This window comes from Rattus norvegicus, chromosome 9, assembly GCF_021556685.1.
Source record: "Rattus norvegicus strain SHRSP/BbbUtx chromosome 9, alternate assembly SHRSP_T2T, whole genome shotgun sequence".
NCBI classification, from domain to species: domain Eukaryota; kingdom Metazoa; phylum Chordata; class Mammalia; order Rodentia; family Muridae; genus Rattus; species Rattus norvegicus.
In genome coordinates this window covers 76,263,631-76,279,206 of record NC_141542.1, presented here as the reverse complement: position 1 = coordinate 76,279,206, position 15,576 = coordinate 76,263,631, and the positions used below count along the sequence as shown (strand labels likewise).

Below are 15,576 nucleotides of genomic sequence, written 5' to 3'. Positions count from 1 at the left end.
GAAGAGCAGTCAATGCTCTTAACCCCTTCAGCACCAGGACTTATAGTTTTAACCGATTAAGAAGACAATAAGAAACAAGGGGTTGGGGATTTAGCTTAGTGGTAGGACACTTGCCTAGCAAGCGCAAGGCCCTGGTTTCGGTCCCCAGCTCCGGAAAAAAAAGAAAAGAAAAAAAAAAAAAGAAACAAAGTGCAGGATATAAAGTGAATAAATAAATTAATGGAAAAGAAAAAAAAACAGTTCTCTTTGAAACCACAGTTCCATCTCTGTTCCAGCTAGAATGCAAGCTCCATTCAAGTTTGTCATCGACAGAGCTGGCTGACCGCTCAGCAGGTAAAGGCACCCTCACTACCTGAGTTAGATGTCAAGCACACATATGGTAGCAAAAGAGAATCGAGGTTTGCAGACTGTTCTCTAACCCCTTCCTCCAATGTAAGGCCTGATTATTATGGCTTAATCTGCCCTTTTTCCTTTGTTTATTTGTTTTGAGACAGTGTTTCTCTAAGTAGAGGTGGCTGTCTTGGAATTTTCTCTATAGGCCAGTGCATCCTTGAACTCTCAGAGATCTCTTGCCTCATCTTCCCAAGTGCTGACCTAAGGGCATGAGCCACCATGCCTGGCTGAATTGCTCTATTTATTAGAGTAAATCTTGTTTCTTACAAAGAATTGTATGAATGGGATTTTATTCATCTTTTGAACACAGAGTCTTACTGTGTAACCTAAGTTCATCTTGAATTCACAAGCCTTCTGATTAGCCTCTTTGGTGCTAGCACCACAATTGTGTACCATGCCCAACACTGAGGGGCAGGGTTGTTGTTGTTTTTTTTTTTTAAATCAACGTAGGACTAATGGGTAATCATTGTTGCAATTAGGAAACAGTAATAGTGGTCAACTAACCATGTTCTCCCTCTCTCTCTCTCTCTCTCTCTCTCTCTCTCTGTCTCTCCACCCCTATCCCCAAACCCTTTCTGTAGGAGATGAAAATCCTATATAGATTTCCATATTCTAATATTGAGCTACATATATTCTCAGGCAACTATAGGGACTATAGTGACAATTTTGAAGTTTTCGGGTTTTTTTTTTTAAAGAAACACAGAAATATTATGGGAATATATTTTTGTTTTAATCCCAGGTGTGGGATTGTCCACAGCAGATGACTATGATTTGCCTCATGCTCTAGTAGAAGTGTGATTTGCCAGCAGCAGATAGTTTCTGTGGATCTGTGACATTTGTAATTCTAGAGATTTTACAGAGGGTGTATAAATGCTAGGGCCCTGAGAGGTGGGGTGGGTTGTTTAGTTGGTTGTTCTTGGTTGCAGTTTGTTAAGTAGTCATGCACAAAAAGAAAGAAGAGGGGTTGGGGATTTAGCTCAGTGGTAGAGCTGCTTGCCTAGCAAGCGCAAGGCCCTGGGTTCGATCCTCAGCTCCAGAAAAAAAAAAAAAGAAAGAAGAAATAAGATTTCCTGACAGTGAAGGTCAAACTTGTCCAAAGGAACTTTATGCCCCGAATTAACAGAATTATATCACCCCTCGCCTTCCCCTCTACCTTTTTCTCTTCTATCTAGTGTTAGAGGGTTGAAAGGGTAGATAAAGGGTGGAAGAAAAAAGAACCCGCAAAGTAGCCTAAGTCCAGCTACAAGAGACCCTTTCAATTTAATGAAGATGTTAGGTGCTGGCAATGTTGGTGAATACCTCTAATCCCAGCATTTAGGATACGGGGCATGAAGATCAAGGATTTCAGCTTGGCTACGTAGTAAGTTTGAAGTCAGCCTAGGGAATACTTAATTTTAAGGAAGGTTTTGTATCCAGCCTGGGCTGAAATTCAAACTGTATTCCCAAACTAACTTCAATCTATCAAGTTGACCTTGACCTTTCAAGTGATGGATCGATCATAAATGCTGCTTTGTCTAGCAGGGGAAAATCTATCTATGGAAGCCAGAGAATATACCACTATTTTCAACTTATTCTGTTCTAACTCGAAAAAGTGGAGAGAAAGAGATGGGGTATACATTTTAAAAGGCATTTAAGTGTTATTAGGGCAATGAGGATTTAGCAAGAAAAGATCTCAGAGATGGAAAACAACTCAGAGTTGTGGTCTAAATACTGTTGTTCTGTTGTCATGTAGCAGTCTAATCCCCAGAGCCTTAAACCAACGAGGTCGAGAAGTTACTGGTGTAACCTCATCCATCTTACTTAGGGTAAGGCCTTTGGGAAGCAATTAGAGTGGATAAGGAGAAACCTCCAACGTTGCATCCCGGTGACTTTCTAAGGAGAAGGATAGACACCTCAGAGGCACAGGAGTGACCATGCCAAGATGACAACTTAACCAAGAGACAAGAGAACCCCTTGCAAGAACTTGTGCTGTGCTGCTTGGATTTCATGACTCCCAGTTTTATTTTAGAAGTTTTTTAAAAGGTAACATTTGTGTGTGTGTGTGTGTGTGTGTGTGTAGTGGGATTCCATGGCCCCCATCAGCAGAAGAATGACACAGAGACATAAATTTTATTGTAGCTTAGGCCTTACCTTACACTACCTCCTAGCTAGCTCATCAAACTTAATTAACCCAAGTATACTAATCCACATTACCCCCCTCTCTTTTCTTTCCTCCCTCTTTCCCTCTCCTCCCTTCCTCACTCCCTCCCTGCCCCTTCTCTTTCTCCAATCCCAATCAAAAATTTTTCCACCTCTGCTTCAAGTTCATCTTCCATTATATCCTGAGCTCAAGGACAATACAGGCTCCAAGAGAGCCTACCTAGAAAACAAGAACAAGGGCAGGAGAGATGGCTCAGAGGTTAAGAGCACTGACTGCTCTTCTAGAGGTTCTGAGTTCAATTCCCAGCAACCACATGGTGGCTCACAACCATCTGTAATGGGATCAGATGCCTTCTTCTGGTGTCTGAAGACCGCTACAGTGTACTTACATATAATAAATAAAATAAATCTTAAACAAAACAAAACCAAGAACAAGTGGAGCCTCCCAGAGATCCCCTCTTAGCCAGGAAGTCATGTCTTCCCTTTCCTGCCTAGCTATTGGTCGACAGATCTTTATTAAACCAATCATTGGGTGAGGAAGATGATGAACCATAGGAATAAGCATACAGAAATTCAGTCAGTACTCAGTTCCCTGCTGGTACAGAATTAACAATTGAATAATACAAAGACAACTTTCACACAGTGCACCCCAATGTGTGTGTGTGTGTGTGTGTGTGTGTGTGTGTGTGTGTGTGTGTGTACATGGCCATGAGTATCTAGTTTCACCATGTGAGCCTCGGAGTCAAACTCAGGTTGTCAGTCTTGGTCAAAAGTGGCTTTATGCACAGAACCTTGGCCTCCCTTTTCGTGGGCCACCACTGTCCCACTTGTTTTTGCTTTATAGGTATAATGTCTTATAGCATAGATTGGCTTTGAGCTCAAGATATGATTGAGGATGACCTTGAACTTATGATCCTTTTGCCTGTACTTCACAAGTGCTGGGGTTACAGGTGTGTACCACTGTACCTAGCTTCTTTTCTCTATGAAACAGCCTGCTTCAGGCATTTTGATTAGGTTATAAAAGTCTGGACTGGAGAGAGGACTCTTTGGGTAAGGACAATTTTTTGAGTAATCCTGAGAACCAAGTTCCAATCCCAGTACCGGGTATACTCCTGTAACTCCAACAATTAGGGGAGAGATTATAAGAAGATCTCTGGAGGGGTTGGGGATTTAGCTCAGTGGTAGAGCGCTTGCCTAGGAAGCGCAAGGCCCTGGGTTCGGTCCCCAGCTCCGAAAAAAAGAACCAAAAAAAAAAAAAAATCTCTGGGACTTACTGGCTTTCAGCCTAGCAGGGGTGGGGACGGAGAAGGTTTCAGGTTTAAAGGAATAAGGAACATAGTGATAGAAGGAAACCATTCCTTTCCTGTGTATGTGAACAACACATATATATGCAAATAAAATGCCCACACACATAAGATAGTAATAAAATGAAATCTTTTTTTTCCTTTGTGTACACATTGATTTTATTGTAACAAAGCAACTTATACACGGCAACATTTAAAATGAGCATCTTTTTCCTTCCAGTGAAAACCAAAAAAGAGTTAAAAAAAAAGGAAAGAAAAAAAAACTAAAGATGAAAGTTGCAACAGAGAATGCCAACTCCAAATAAACCCCTACAGCGTCTGCTGCTTCTCCCGTGAGTGGCGGGCTCAAGTCTTCATCAGGAGAGTTTTATTTAAGTGTCACATTAAACGGCAAGGATGTCTGTTAAACGTCACAATGAAACATGCCAAAGGAGAAGCCATGTTGTCAGATGCCCACATACCCGCCCCCCGACACCTCGATCCCACCCTTGCTCACTGTCTATCCCTCCTTTTTCTTTTTTTTTCCTTTTTATTAAACAAGAGAAAGTAGACAGATCCATGTTGGTAAATGCTAACTGTCTGTATTCACATAGAGACGCAGTGTAATCTCTGAGCCCAATATACAGAGAAAAGAAAAAGCTAGAACTCTATGCACTACTACACAGGGGCTTAGCACCCTCCAGCCTCCAGCAGAGCCAAGGGAACTGGAGGACTTTTCTTCCCACAGAGCATGGTGGTGGCGTTGAATCTACAGTTTGAGACAAGGATAAAAATGAATTTAGAATAGAAACGTGAAGATTCTTTTCCTGTTGTATTTTGCTCAAGATATTTTCCCCCAAATTAGTTGAGAACCATGATGTTGAGACCTCAAAAACAGGGCGGCTGAGCACAGAGGGATAGGGAGGAAAGGACTGCAACTCGCTCCCAGGGACTGGGGAAATTTAAAAAAATAAAAAGAAAATGAAAAAGAAGGTTGGATCCATCGGTCTTCTGTGCTAGTCATCCTCCCCTTCATCCTTTCCCTCCTCCCCTTCATCCTCATCATCATCTTCTTCACCTTCATCCTCGTGTTCTTCTTCATCAGTATCTTCCAACCCTTCTTCCTCTTCATCATCATCATCGTCATCCTCTGCCTCTCCTTCTTCATCATCCGTCGTCAGAACGGTCAGTAAACCAGGCAGAGAAGCTCTCTGGCTCTTCACGCTGCCTCTTCCTGCTGGCCTTATTCTGTGTTTGACTTGAGCGCTTTGTCAAACCCTTTCCAGATTTCCATTTGATTTCGGTGGACTCTGAAGATGGGTCACCGCTCTCATTCAGATGAAATTCTTTGGAGAGAACTTTATTTTCAAAGTAAGGATTTTCATCAAAATAAAAATCTATTCTGTAACCTGATTAATGTCTTCAAATTCTGTCACTTCAACTCTGGTCAAATAAAGCAGGGCTTCCTCGTCTTCCTCCCCAAGCAGTGCAGACACTTGTGCATGGTTGACAAATGTTGTTACTCAAAAATTTGGGATTTTGGCGATCAATTCTGACCTCTTCTGAAAAAATGGTTGGCAGAGTTTGTTATATTTTTGTTCTACTTTCAAAATTTCCTCACTGGCTTGTTCATTAAGCCTGTCTATTTCATTTTGTACTTCATCAATATGTTCAATTGCTTCTTGCTGTTCTTTTTCTCCCTTCAGCAGGCCGGGAGAGGCTGACTTGTCCTCCAGCTTCGGGGCAGCAACGGGTCTGGGTTTCTTGGGCTGAGGCAGGATCGCAGATTGCCGCTTCGGGGCCATGGCGCGAGGGAGGTGGCATAAAATGAAATCTTTAAAAAAATTATACATAAATTGTTTATGATCAACATGGGATATCAAGAAAGGCAAGATAAGCCTTGGATGTAGCTGAGTAAGGCGGGAGCTTAGCATGCTTGAAGCCATTGGCTGGAACCCCAACATCAGACACACACACACACACACACACACACACACACACACACACACTGAGCTGTGGGAGATTTCAAACCAAGGAAACCCCCAAGATATAGATAAATGTCTTTGGGAATTTACCCTTCTTTAGTCTTTAGCTTTATAATATACCTTCTTTAGTAAACCACTTATTGAGGTTTTGTTACATCGTCAGATGTGTTATGGCAAGCAGCTGGTTTGAATTTACAATTTAAGAGGGGGAGAATAACTGGTGATAAGCATTGGGAAAAAGGAGAAGGGGAAATATTAGAATCTTGGATGAATAATTCAGAAATTAAATTCGCCTTCGATGACAACAGAACTTCAGAATATAAGAAAGACAGTGAGCTAGAAAATGAGACTGACAGGTATCAACAGGAAGCAGGTTTGGAATTAGTATGGAAGAATTTTGGAAACATAAAAAACTGGGGCCAGCTGAGCGGTAGCCTGTGATCCTGGCACTCAAAGGCTAAGTGGGGAATATCAGTTTGAGTTCAAGGTCATCTTTAGCTACAGAATAAGACTCCATCTCAATAAAGCAAAATAAAATACTTCCATCAATCTATTTCTGGAAAACTTTAGTAATATTCTGTGTTTTGTTTTGCTTTCTTTTTTAAAGGCAGGTCTCATGTGTCTCAGGCAGTCCTCAAACTCACTGTGGACCTGAGAAATCCTTACACTTCTGATCTCACTGCTCCTATCTCCTAATTAACAGAGGCTAGGGCTGCAGCTCAGCTGGTAGAGCGTTTACACGGGTTCAGTCTTCGGTACGATGGAGCTGGACATGGAGGAGCACGTGTATGATCCCAGCACTGGGCGATGGAGGCAGTGTGGTCAGAGGCTTAAGGTCAGCCTAGGATTCATGAGACCTCATCTTAACGAAGTAGCAATTAGGGTTGTAGAGATGGCTCAGTGGATAAAGTGCTCACTTCAAAAGCATAGAGTGGCAAATCCAGATCCCAGCACCCACATAAAAGTTAGGCGTGGTGCTCTCCTTCACAACCCCAGTTCTGGGAGTGGAGCAGAGACAGGAGGATCCCTGGAATTTGCTGACCAGAGAACATAATAGTGACAAACTCCAAGTTCATCAGGAGACATTAGGGTGTATTGGCTCAGGCCTGGAATCTCAGCAGTAAAAAGCTGAGGCAGGAGCATCAGTTTGGGTTCAAAAGCCAGCCTGGGCTATACATTGTGTGCGTGCATGTGTGTGTATGTGTGTGTGTGTGTGTGTGTGTGTGTGTGTGTGTGTGAGAGACAGAGAGAGAGAGAGAGAGAGAGAGAGAGAACGCTTGTACAAGCATTCTACCACTCAGCTACATCTAGCCTCTTGCTCAGTCTCTGAGGAACACTTATAGTTCCATTGTTTTGCCCTATCTATGTTGTAAATCACCAAAAGAAAGAAGTAAAAATCCTCTAGGTTAAAAGCAGGATGTAGGGTTGGGGATTTAGAGTGCTTGCCTAGGAAGCGCAAGGCCCTGGGTTCGGTCCCCAGCTCCGAAAAAAAGAACCAAAAAAAAAAAAAAAAAAAAAAAAAAAAAAAGCAGGATGTAATCACTCATGGAAGTTGTTCAATTTTGCCCCCATTTTCTCATCTTACGAAATGAAGCTAAAAATACTATTTTATAATATGTTCGTGTGTATGTGTGTGTGTTTGGAGATCAGGACTCAGATCTGTGGATCATATTCAAAGAATAATCTTTCTTTTGAAATATGTTATTTTCTGGCCAGGTGTAGTGATGACCCCCTTTAATTATAGCACTCAGAAGGCAGAGGTAGGTGGATCTCTGTGAGTTCAAGGCCAGCCTAGTCTACAAAGTGAGTTCCAGGACAGCTAGGGTTGTTACACAGAGAAATCCTGTTTTGAAAAACATTATATATGTGTGTATATACTGTATATTATATATTATAATTATGTGTGATGCATATGTAATATGTAATATACCTGTATATTGTGCTGGCTGGTTTTGTGTGTCAACTTGACACAAGCTAGAGTCATCAGAGAGAAAGGAGCAACACTTGAGGAAATATCTCAATGCGATCCAGCTTTAAAGCATTTTCTCAATTAGTGATCAATGAGGGAGGGCCCAGCCCATTGAGGTGATGCCATCCCATGCTGATGGTTCCTGGGTTCCAAAAGAAAACAGGTTGAGCAAGCCATGGAGAGTAAGTCAGTAGCACCCTCCATGAACTCTGCATTGGCTCCTGCCTCCAGGTGCCAACCGTTTGAGTTCCTGTCCTGTAAGCCAAATAATCTCTTTGCTCCTCAATATGCTTTTTGGTCATAGTGTTTCTTTGCAGCAATAGAAACCCTAAGATAGTCTTACAGAAACATCGTTGAAACATTTTAATTTTGTATGTGCAATGAAATAGGAATTCAAATTCCTTCTTTTGATGTGAATGTTCATATTTTCATTAGTAATTGTTAATAATTTTTTAATTTTTATGAGTGTTTCTGTCCGAATGTGTGTCTATGAACCACATTTAGGCCTGGTGCAGTGCTGAAAAACATATCAGATTCTCTGGGACTAGAGTTATAGGCATTTTTGAATGCATATACGGGTGCTGGGAATCAAACCTGAGTCCTCTGGAAGAGTAGCCAATGCTCTTTGATTGCTGGGCCACTTATAATCGGCTCATTACTAATTACAGAAAAGATTATTTTATTAATGTCTTGTACTGTGAAGGTTTTTGACTTACTTTAGTTTTCATTTTTCCCCCCTTTACTTAGTATAACCTTAATCTTCCCTGAATGTTTGTGCAAGAGGGTCACTGTATTCAAAGGAAGATGTTTAGGTCTATGATGTAAGGCAACTAGTTTATGAGCTGGAGGGAGCTCTTGCAACTTCAACTTTCAATAGCATTTTGGTCATCTATAGCCACCAAGACTTTGTTCTAGAGCTGGAGATGTGGTGGCCCAGGTCTTTAATCTCAGCACTGGGGAGGCAGAGGCAAGAGGAGGCCAGTCTGGTTGACTTAGCAATGTTCTATAATAGCCAGAGCTACTTAGTGAGACCCTGCCTCAAAACACAAAACAAAACCAAAGATGTGACCGGAAGGGTTGTTTCTTCATGCCCCACCCCTAGACTCCCACAGGGTTCTTCCATGTAGCCTTGGCTGTCCCGGAACTCACTTTGTAGACCAAGATGGCCTCAAACTCACAGAGATCTGCTTGCCTCTATCACTCGGAGTACGCCACCATAACTCAGCTCGTTGTGGTTAACTTCATTCACTCTGACATGCTAGTGGCTTCCAAATCGCTTTCACTTTCTCTCTTGTAGAAAATGAAAACTTGTTACTATTGTATTTCTAGTAATCAAAGTCATGAATGTGGCAGCAGCAAGCAAGAGGGGGCCATAAAGATATTATACAGGGAATTCACTATATTCAGGAAGAGTTGGTTCCGGCCTCAGAAGCGTACAAGATGTCCAACAGGGAGGAGCCTAAGCGGTCAGTTTGACCCCAAACACACACAGCCTGCAGGCAAAGCGCTGGTCTCCCTAAGGCCTGAGGCAGCGGGCCGGTTTTCCCGGCCCCGCTGAAGACCTAGCGGTTCTCTTGCTCCAGGAAAGTAGCTTAACCTTGACGATTTCGTCTCCCGCATTCCCTAAGGCGTTTTCCCGCTTCCCTTTCCCGTCTTCCCAAACTCTCCTCTGCGCGCTGCGGAAGTGACGCAAGACGTAGCGGAAGTCCCTGCAGCCGCGGTGTTGTGCTGTGGAGAAGAGACGGATTTGTAAACCTCAGAGTGCGGTTCTGCCTGCCGGAGGCCGCTGTGGTGCGGAGACCCCCGGGTGAATCCACCGACACCATGTCTGACCAGGTACCGGGCCACGGCCTTGGGGCTCAGGGCCGTCGGCTGCTGGCTGAGCCCCTGGAATGGGGCGCGGGGGGAGGGGGTGATGTTGGGGGAGGGGGCTGCCGGTGGGGAGGGGGCCGCGAGGGACGCCGAGCGCCTGGCAGAGTCGGGCCGAGCCGCCTGGGATCGAGGGTCTCCGGGTTTTACGCACCCTCCGCGGCCCTTTCGGAGGCCTCTACCCCCACGCCATCCAGCGCCGGGTCTCTTTCGACTGCTCCCAGGTTTCTCTCGGGCTCGCTGGGGGCCCAGGCCCGCTCCCTTGTCCGTGAGAGCAACCTGGGGGAAAACGACCGTTTCCCTTTCAGAGGACCGATGGCAGAAACAAGGCCCTAGGCCCAGTTATGTAACGGGAGAGAATCCCTGCCTGGGAGGCTAGGTGGCCCTGAAAAGCAGCTCGATTCTACTTTGGGTTCTTGGTCCCGGAGAGTGGGGGGCGGGCAGGGATCCTTGTTTGGGGTGACTGGGAACCCAGGAGACGCTGCTTTTCAGTTGTGTTTGCCTGGAGGGTCAGTCCGTCTTTGCCCACTTCAGAGTCATTTTTCCATCCGGGGGTGCGGAGCGGTCGACTCTTTCTCTGTACTTTCCATTTCTTACTCGGGATTGGTCCATCAACTCTCCAGTTGTAGGAGCGCTCAGAATAACCGAGAAACAACAAACTGCGTAGAGTGCCACCACCAACATGCCATCCATACGGTTTTTGTCTGGCTTTCCTTTTGTTTGGTCAGATGACTTAATTTTCAGAGTATTTTTTTTTTTTTAATTTTTACTTCTTTAGTTACAATTCAGCAAACTTTTTTCATTCTACTTTACATTGTAGTTGAGCTTTTTTAAAATTTTTGTTGTTTTTTTTTTTTTGAGACGTTGGTTTTCTGTGTAGCCTGGTTGTCCTGGAACTCCCTCTGTAGACGAGGCTGGCCTCCAGTTTATAGAGATCCGCCTGTCTGTTTCCTGAGGATGAAAGGCTTGCAACCACCCCAGACTGGCCATAGTGGTTCTATTTTTATAGCCTATCTACACTGTAAATTAGTTGTGGGATGGATTTACTTATTAATAATCTGGATTATTAATCTTTTGGGCTAGAAATGACTTTATGAAGCCCATAATTTGTTTATGACAGTTGTTTACTTAGTTACCAGAGAGGAGAGATCAGCTGTGTAAACGCTTATGCTTCATCAGACTTCTATTTTTAAAGCATGTTAGCCAGATGAGAGGGCAACATACAGAAAGAGTTTTAAGTTTTAGGATTAGTTTTGCTCTAGTTTGAACTTACATTATGTGAGGATATGAAGAAAGAAAAGAGGACCCTAGGACACAAGGTTTCAGGGAGTCTGCAAAGTCACTCTATGCTTGCTTAGGACTCTCTCACCTCACTTGGGGTCTTTGGGTGCTGGACCTAGGGCCTCCCACATGTGCTTGCCAGGCAGGCACTAAACCCTCATTTCTCCTTTTACTTCATTTCATTAAGTTGTCTAGGTTGGACTGTAACACACTTGTCTTTGAACTTGGACTCCCTCAGCCTTGCAGAGTAGCTGGGATTACAGAGTTATGCTGCCACACTTGGTGTGTGTGTGTGTGTGTGTGTGTGTGTGTGTGTGTGTGTGTTTCTCATTCTATCATGGATGTTCAATGAAAATTTTAGAAACATGACAAAAAAGTAGAACAAATCTTTTTTTTTTGAGGCAGGGTCTTAACTATGTAGCTTTTCCTGGCCTGGAACTCAGTTTCTCCTGTGTCTGTTTCCTGAGTGCTGGGATTAAAGATGTCTACCACCACAGTTGGCAAAACAAGTCTTTTTTTTTAAATTGAGCTACACATTAAAGCAATTTGCATAGGAAATAGTGCTGCTACTCTTAAAATTTTTGTCTTTAAAAAAAGTAATAAAAATGTATCTAACATTTTAGGGGTTTATTTAGTTCAAGTCAAGGGTTTCTCTGTGTAGCCTTAGTTGTCCTGGAACTTGCTATGTAGATCAGATTGGCCTCAGATTTTCCTTGCCTTGCCTCTGCCTCCCAGAGTGTATACCACCACGACAGCTGGGTTGATAGGTTTTTAAATCATTGAGAGTGTGATAATGGATTTGGGAGCTGTTGCTTTAGGCTGATGGATAACATTAATCTTAGTTCCCAGAACAAGTTCAGTATTGAGTGTTAAAGATTTGGAGAAAACGGTTAAGTGAATCCTTGCCTGTAAGAGGTTTATAAGTGAGAGTAGGAATCCCCAAGTACTGTGTGTAATAGCAACAGCCTGAGACTGAGCTGTCTTCAGAAGGTGGCCTTAGAGGGTACTTTTTCAAGTTGGGGGGTTCGGTAATGTGCTTGACTTGAATACAAGATGCCCTCCAGTACCCATGCACATTTTATTTTCTGAGGCAACTCTTAGAAGCTTGTATCTTGTGCTTAAAATAGTCACATTGAGTAATAGTTTCAGCTTTTCTCTTTGTTTTGAGATGCTCTCACTGTGTATCTAGGCTGGCAGTGATCCTTCTGTTTTTACTTTACTGAGTCCTGGGATTACAGGTGTATGTGTATGCCACTGTGTCTTGCCATAATTTCAGTTTAAAATGAGTGGATCTTTATATCTAAAATAGATCACAATCTAATGCCTAAACCTTGAGAATTCACTGAATTATGCAGTTTTTTTAAAAAGAAGGTACTATAGGTCCCATCATTGGTACATGATTTCCCAAAGAATGAGGATCATTCTATAACCATTAATAGAAATTTGTTTAGCCTAATTTCACATTTCTTTAAAACCAGAAGCATATCAAAATGATAAGATTAATTTGAACCATTATTTCCCGTTCCTTATAGTTTAGTGAAAACTGTTTTCCTTTTTATACTAAATCATCAAAAGCAACTTGTACCTTTAGTATAATAAAAACAAAACAAAATCCACCCAGTTGGGAATACCACTTCTAGAACCTGGCTGTGGAAGTAGGTCCTATATTAATCAAATCCCAAAGGTTATCCCAGATTCAGGGAAAAGACATAGCTTATTTCTCAATAGTAGTTAAAAAGTTAAACTTGAAGTTATCTTTAGTCTTTCATGACTTGTATTTCTGCTTGCTGTGATATCATTAGTTTTACAGTGTTCTTTATAGCTTGTTATTACTGTCTGCTGGTCTTGGTAACAGCTTGAGTATGCAAGAAAATAAATGGTTGTATATTAAAATGTATAGTTGTGTATACCATTTATATTATAGAACATATTGAACTATAGCAGTTAACTTTACCATCTAGTTTGGGTTGGATACCTTAGGTATTCTAGGAGAGGAGCGCTATATGCTGATTTAGTGAGATGTTGCTAGTGGATATTGCACGCCGATTATAATGAAGCATTCCAATTATTATTTTATAAGATATTGAAACAGTATGATAATTATGGCTAGAATATTCACAGTTGAGTAGTTGGAAATTCAGAACTGTAAAACTCTTTTTTTTTTTTGGAGACAGGTTCTCTAACCCTAACTATTCTGGAACTTCCTATTATGTAGACCAGGATGGCCTCTGACTCCTGGGATTGAAGGTATATACTACCACATTCTGCAAGTAAAACATTTTTTGAATAATTGTTATATTCCTATATAGTTATGTTAGCTCTGTTATAACACACAGTATTCTTTAATAAGTATTTTTCTAATTTTTTAAAAGATTTATTTCATTTTATGTTAATGGGTGCTCTGCTTACATGTATGTATATGTATCATGTACATGCCTGGTGCCTCTGGAGGTCGTAATGGCATCAGATCTCCTGGAACTGGAGTTAGGGATGATTTGTGAGCTGACGTGGATACTGGGAACTGAACCTAGGTCCTCTGGAAAGCAGTCAGTGCTCTTAACCATTGAACCATGTCCTTAGCCATACACTGGGATTATGTAGATAATAGTCTGTTAAAACATCTTGGCATTCTCTTCTGAAATTCAATTTTAGATAGTGACTTGTAGGCAAATTCACAGTTCTTGTGTTCTTGAGCACCTCAGGTTTGTAGTTCAAAAATTGGGTGTTCCTGAAGCATATCTTTAAAGTTATGTGTGATCCCCTTCTCTTCCTCCTCTTGGCTCTTTGCATTTAGTTGCCTTTTTGGAGTTAATGAGGATCTGAAGGAAAAGACAAGAAGGAAAGAAGAAAGGTGGAGTTACATTCTTTTGCCGTATCTAGGGCCAGTTGTGTGAGGTTTGATGAGACTTAAAGCTGGAACACATTTGTGTAACTTGCACCCACATCAAGAGTCCAAATACTGATTAAAAAAAAATTTTTTTTTTGAGAAAGAACAAGTAGAAAAGGGAGGAAAAAACCCCCACAGATACTAGGGGTATCTTTTTATTATATTGGTTTGTTGTTTGTTTTTGTGGGTATGTGTCTCTACACACATATGCCATGCATTCACTTGGAGCTTAGAAGACAACTTTGGGGAGTTGGTTCTGTTTCCACTATGTCATTTTAAGGAATTGATCTCAGGGTGTCAAGCTTGTCAAATGCTTTTATTCGTTGATTTGTCTTCCTAGCCCACACATAGTAGTGCTTTTGGGGTTTTTGTTTTTATTTATTTCTATTTGTATGTCCTATAATTGTGTGCCACTTGTGTTTTGGGTTCCTAAGTGGGGTAGAAGAGGGTATCAGATTCTTTGAAGCTGGAGTTACAATTAGTTGTGAGAGAATTGCACTCTGGTATTTTGCATAAGCCTTAACATAAGCCTCTCTTAACTGCCAAACTATCTCTCTAGCCTCTTTGTGCATTGAGTGTCATTGCTATGTTACATTCCAGTCTGTTTTTACTGCAAGGCATTTGGACATACAGAGAAGTCTGCCTTTTGAAGTATGTTAAAGTGGTTGTTTAGGCCTTTTTTTTCCTTGAGACAGATTCTTTTGCTGTAGCCCATATTAGCTTGTAGCCTCCTGAGTATTGAGATTATTACATTGATGAGGATTCATCCAGTATAGGACTTGCTTTAAACATAAGCCAATCTTGTTTGCAGGATTGCTTTTGGATTGATTAATAAATAGACTGATAGATCTTAGGTTGGACAAGTATGCTGCTAGGTGTTCTTTTCATGAAACAAGTGTAGATAAAGCTTGTATTTGTGTACTGGGTAAGAGAAAATGTAGAAAGAAAACATTTCATGTTTCATTGGTTAGTCTGTGTTACAGGGTGGAATAATGGTTCTGTTCTGTTTTGTTTTTTTTTGAGACTTCTTTTTTCCTGTGTCACTCTGGCTGTTTTGGAACTTGCCCTTTAGACCAGGTTGACCTTAAACTCAGAGATCCTCCTGCTTCTGGCTTTCAGGTGCTTCGTTCACAGGTTGCACTACTTCACATGATGAAATGATGTTGTTTTGTTTGTTTGTTTTTTGTTTTGTTTTTCTGAGCAAATTTAAGTTTCCTTGTGAGGGAAGGAAAGTAGATATTGTGTGAGTGATTGACAATGTCTACCACATCTTCAGTTAGTTTGATTATGGTTCTGGATACAAACAAAACAGTTTGTTCCGGGCTTCATAGAGCTCTTATAGTCTAGGCCCAAAACAGTTTTTTTAATACAACTAGCAGCAGATTCTCAGCTACAATTTTTAGTTCTTGATAAGCTGTGGTATTTAGTGTTAAGCCACAGTTTAGGGTTGTAATGTAATATAATGTATCTTGATGTAGTTAACTATTTTGAGTGTTTGACTTAAACTTTGAGGTGAGTTATATCTAATTGGTTCTATTCCAGTTATTTGGTCTTGTTTCATTCAGTTTGATCCAGTGCCCACCATACTATCTTGCCCAGACAGTTTTTACATTTTAATAATAGACTGAAGAATTAGAATTACTTGATTTTATTTTGTTGTGTTTTCTTCATTAGGAAATAAAAGTGGAATAAGTTGATGTCTACACATTTTTTTAAAGTTTAAGTACATTTTTAGTGAAAATTTTTATAGAAAATGTAAATGTATATAAT

The 15,576-nt window shown here is 41.4% G+C and overlaps 2 protein-coding genes and 1 pseudogene across 2 annotated transcripts in view; 1 reads left to right on the top strand and 2 right to left on the bottom strand.

The window, feature by feature from the left end:
- Window positions 1–4,734: 4,734 nt before the first annotated feature.
- Window positions 4,735–5,639, bottom strand: Set-ps16 (Set nuclear proto-oncogene, pseudogene 16; annotated as a pseudogene).
- Window positions 5,640–9,552: 3,913 nt separating this feature from the next.
- Sumo1 (small ubiquitin-like modifier 1) overlaps window positions 9,553–15,576 on the top strand; it is a 29,944-nt gene continuing 23,920 nt past the window's right edge. The window contains exon 1 of the mRNA NM_001009672.1: window positions 9,553–9,605. Coding sequence (NP_001009672.1) covers window positions 9,594–9,605 — 12 coding nt within the window. The 5' untranslated portion in view covers window positions 9,553–9,593. The remainder of the gene's footprint in view (window positions 9,606–15,576) is intronic.
- The window catches only part of Kiaa2012 (KIAA2012 homolog), a 136,518-nt gene continuing 134,228 nt past the window's right edge, over window positions 13,287–15,576 (bottom strand). The window contains exon 22 of the mRNA XM_087567289.1: window positions 13,287–13,738. The gene's annotated coding sequence lies outside the window, so the exon portion shown is untranslated. The remainder of the gene's footprint in view (window positions 13,739–15,576) is intronic.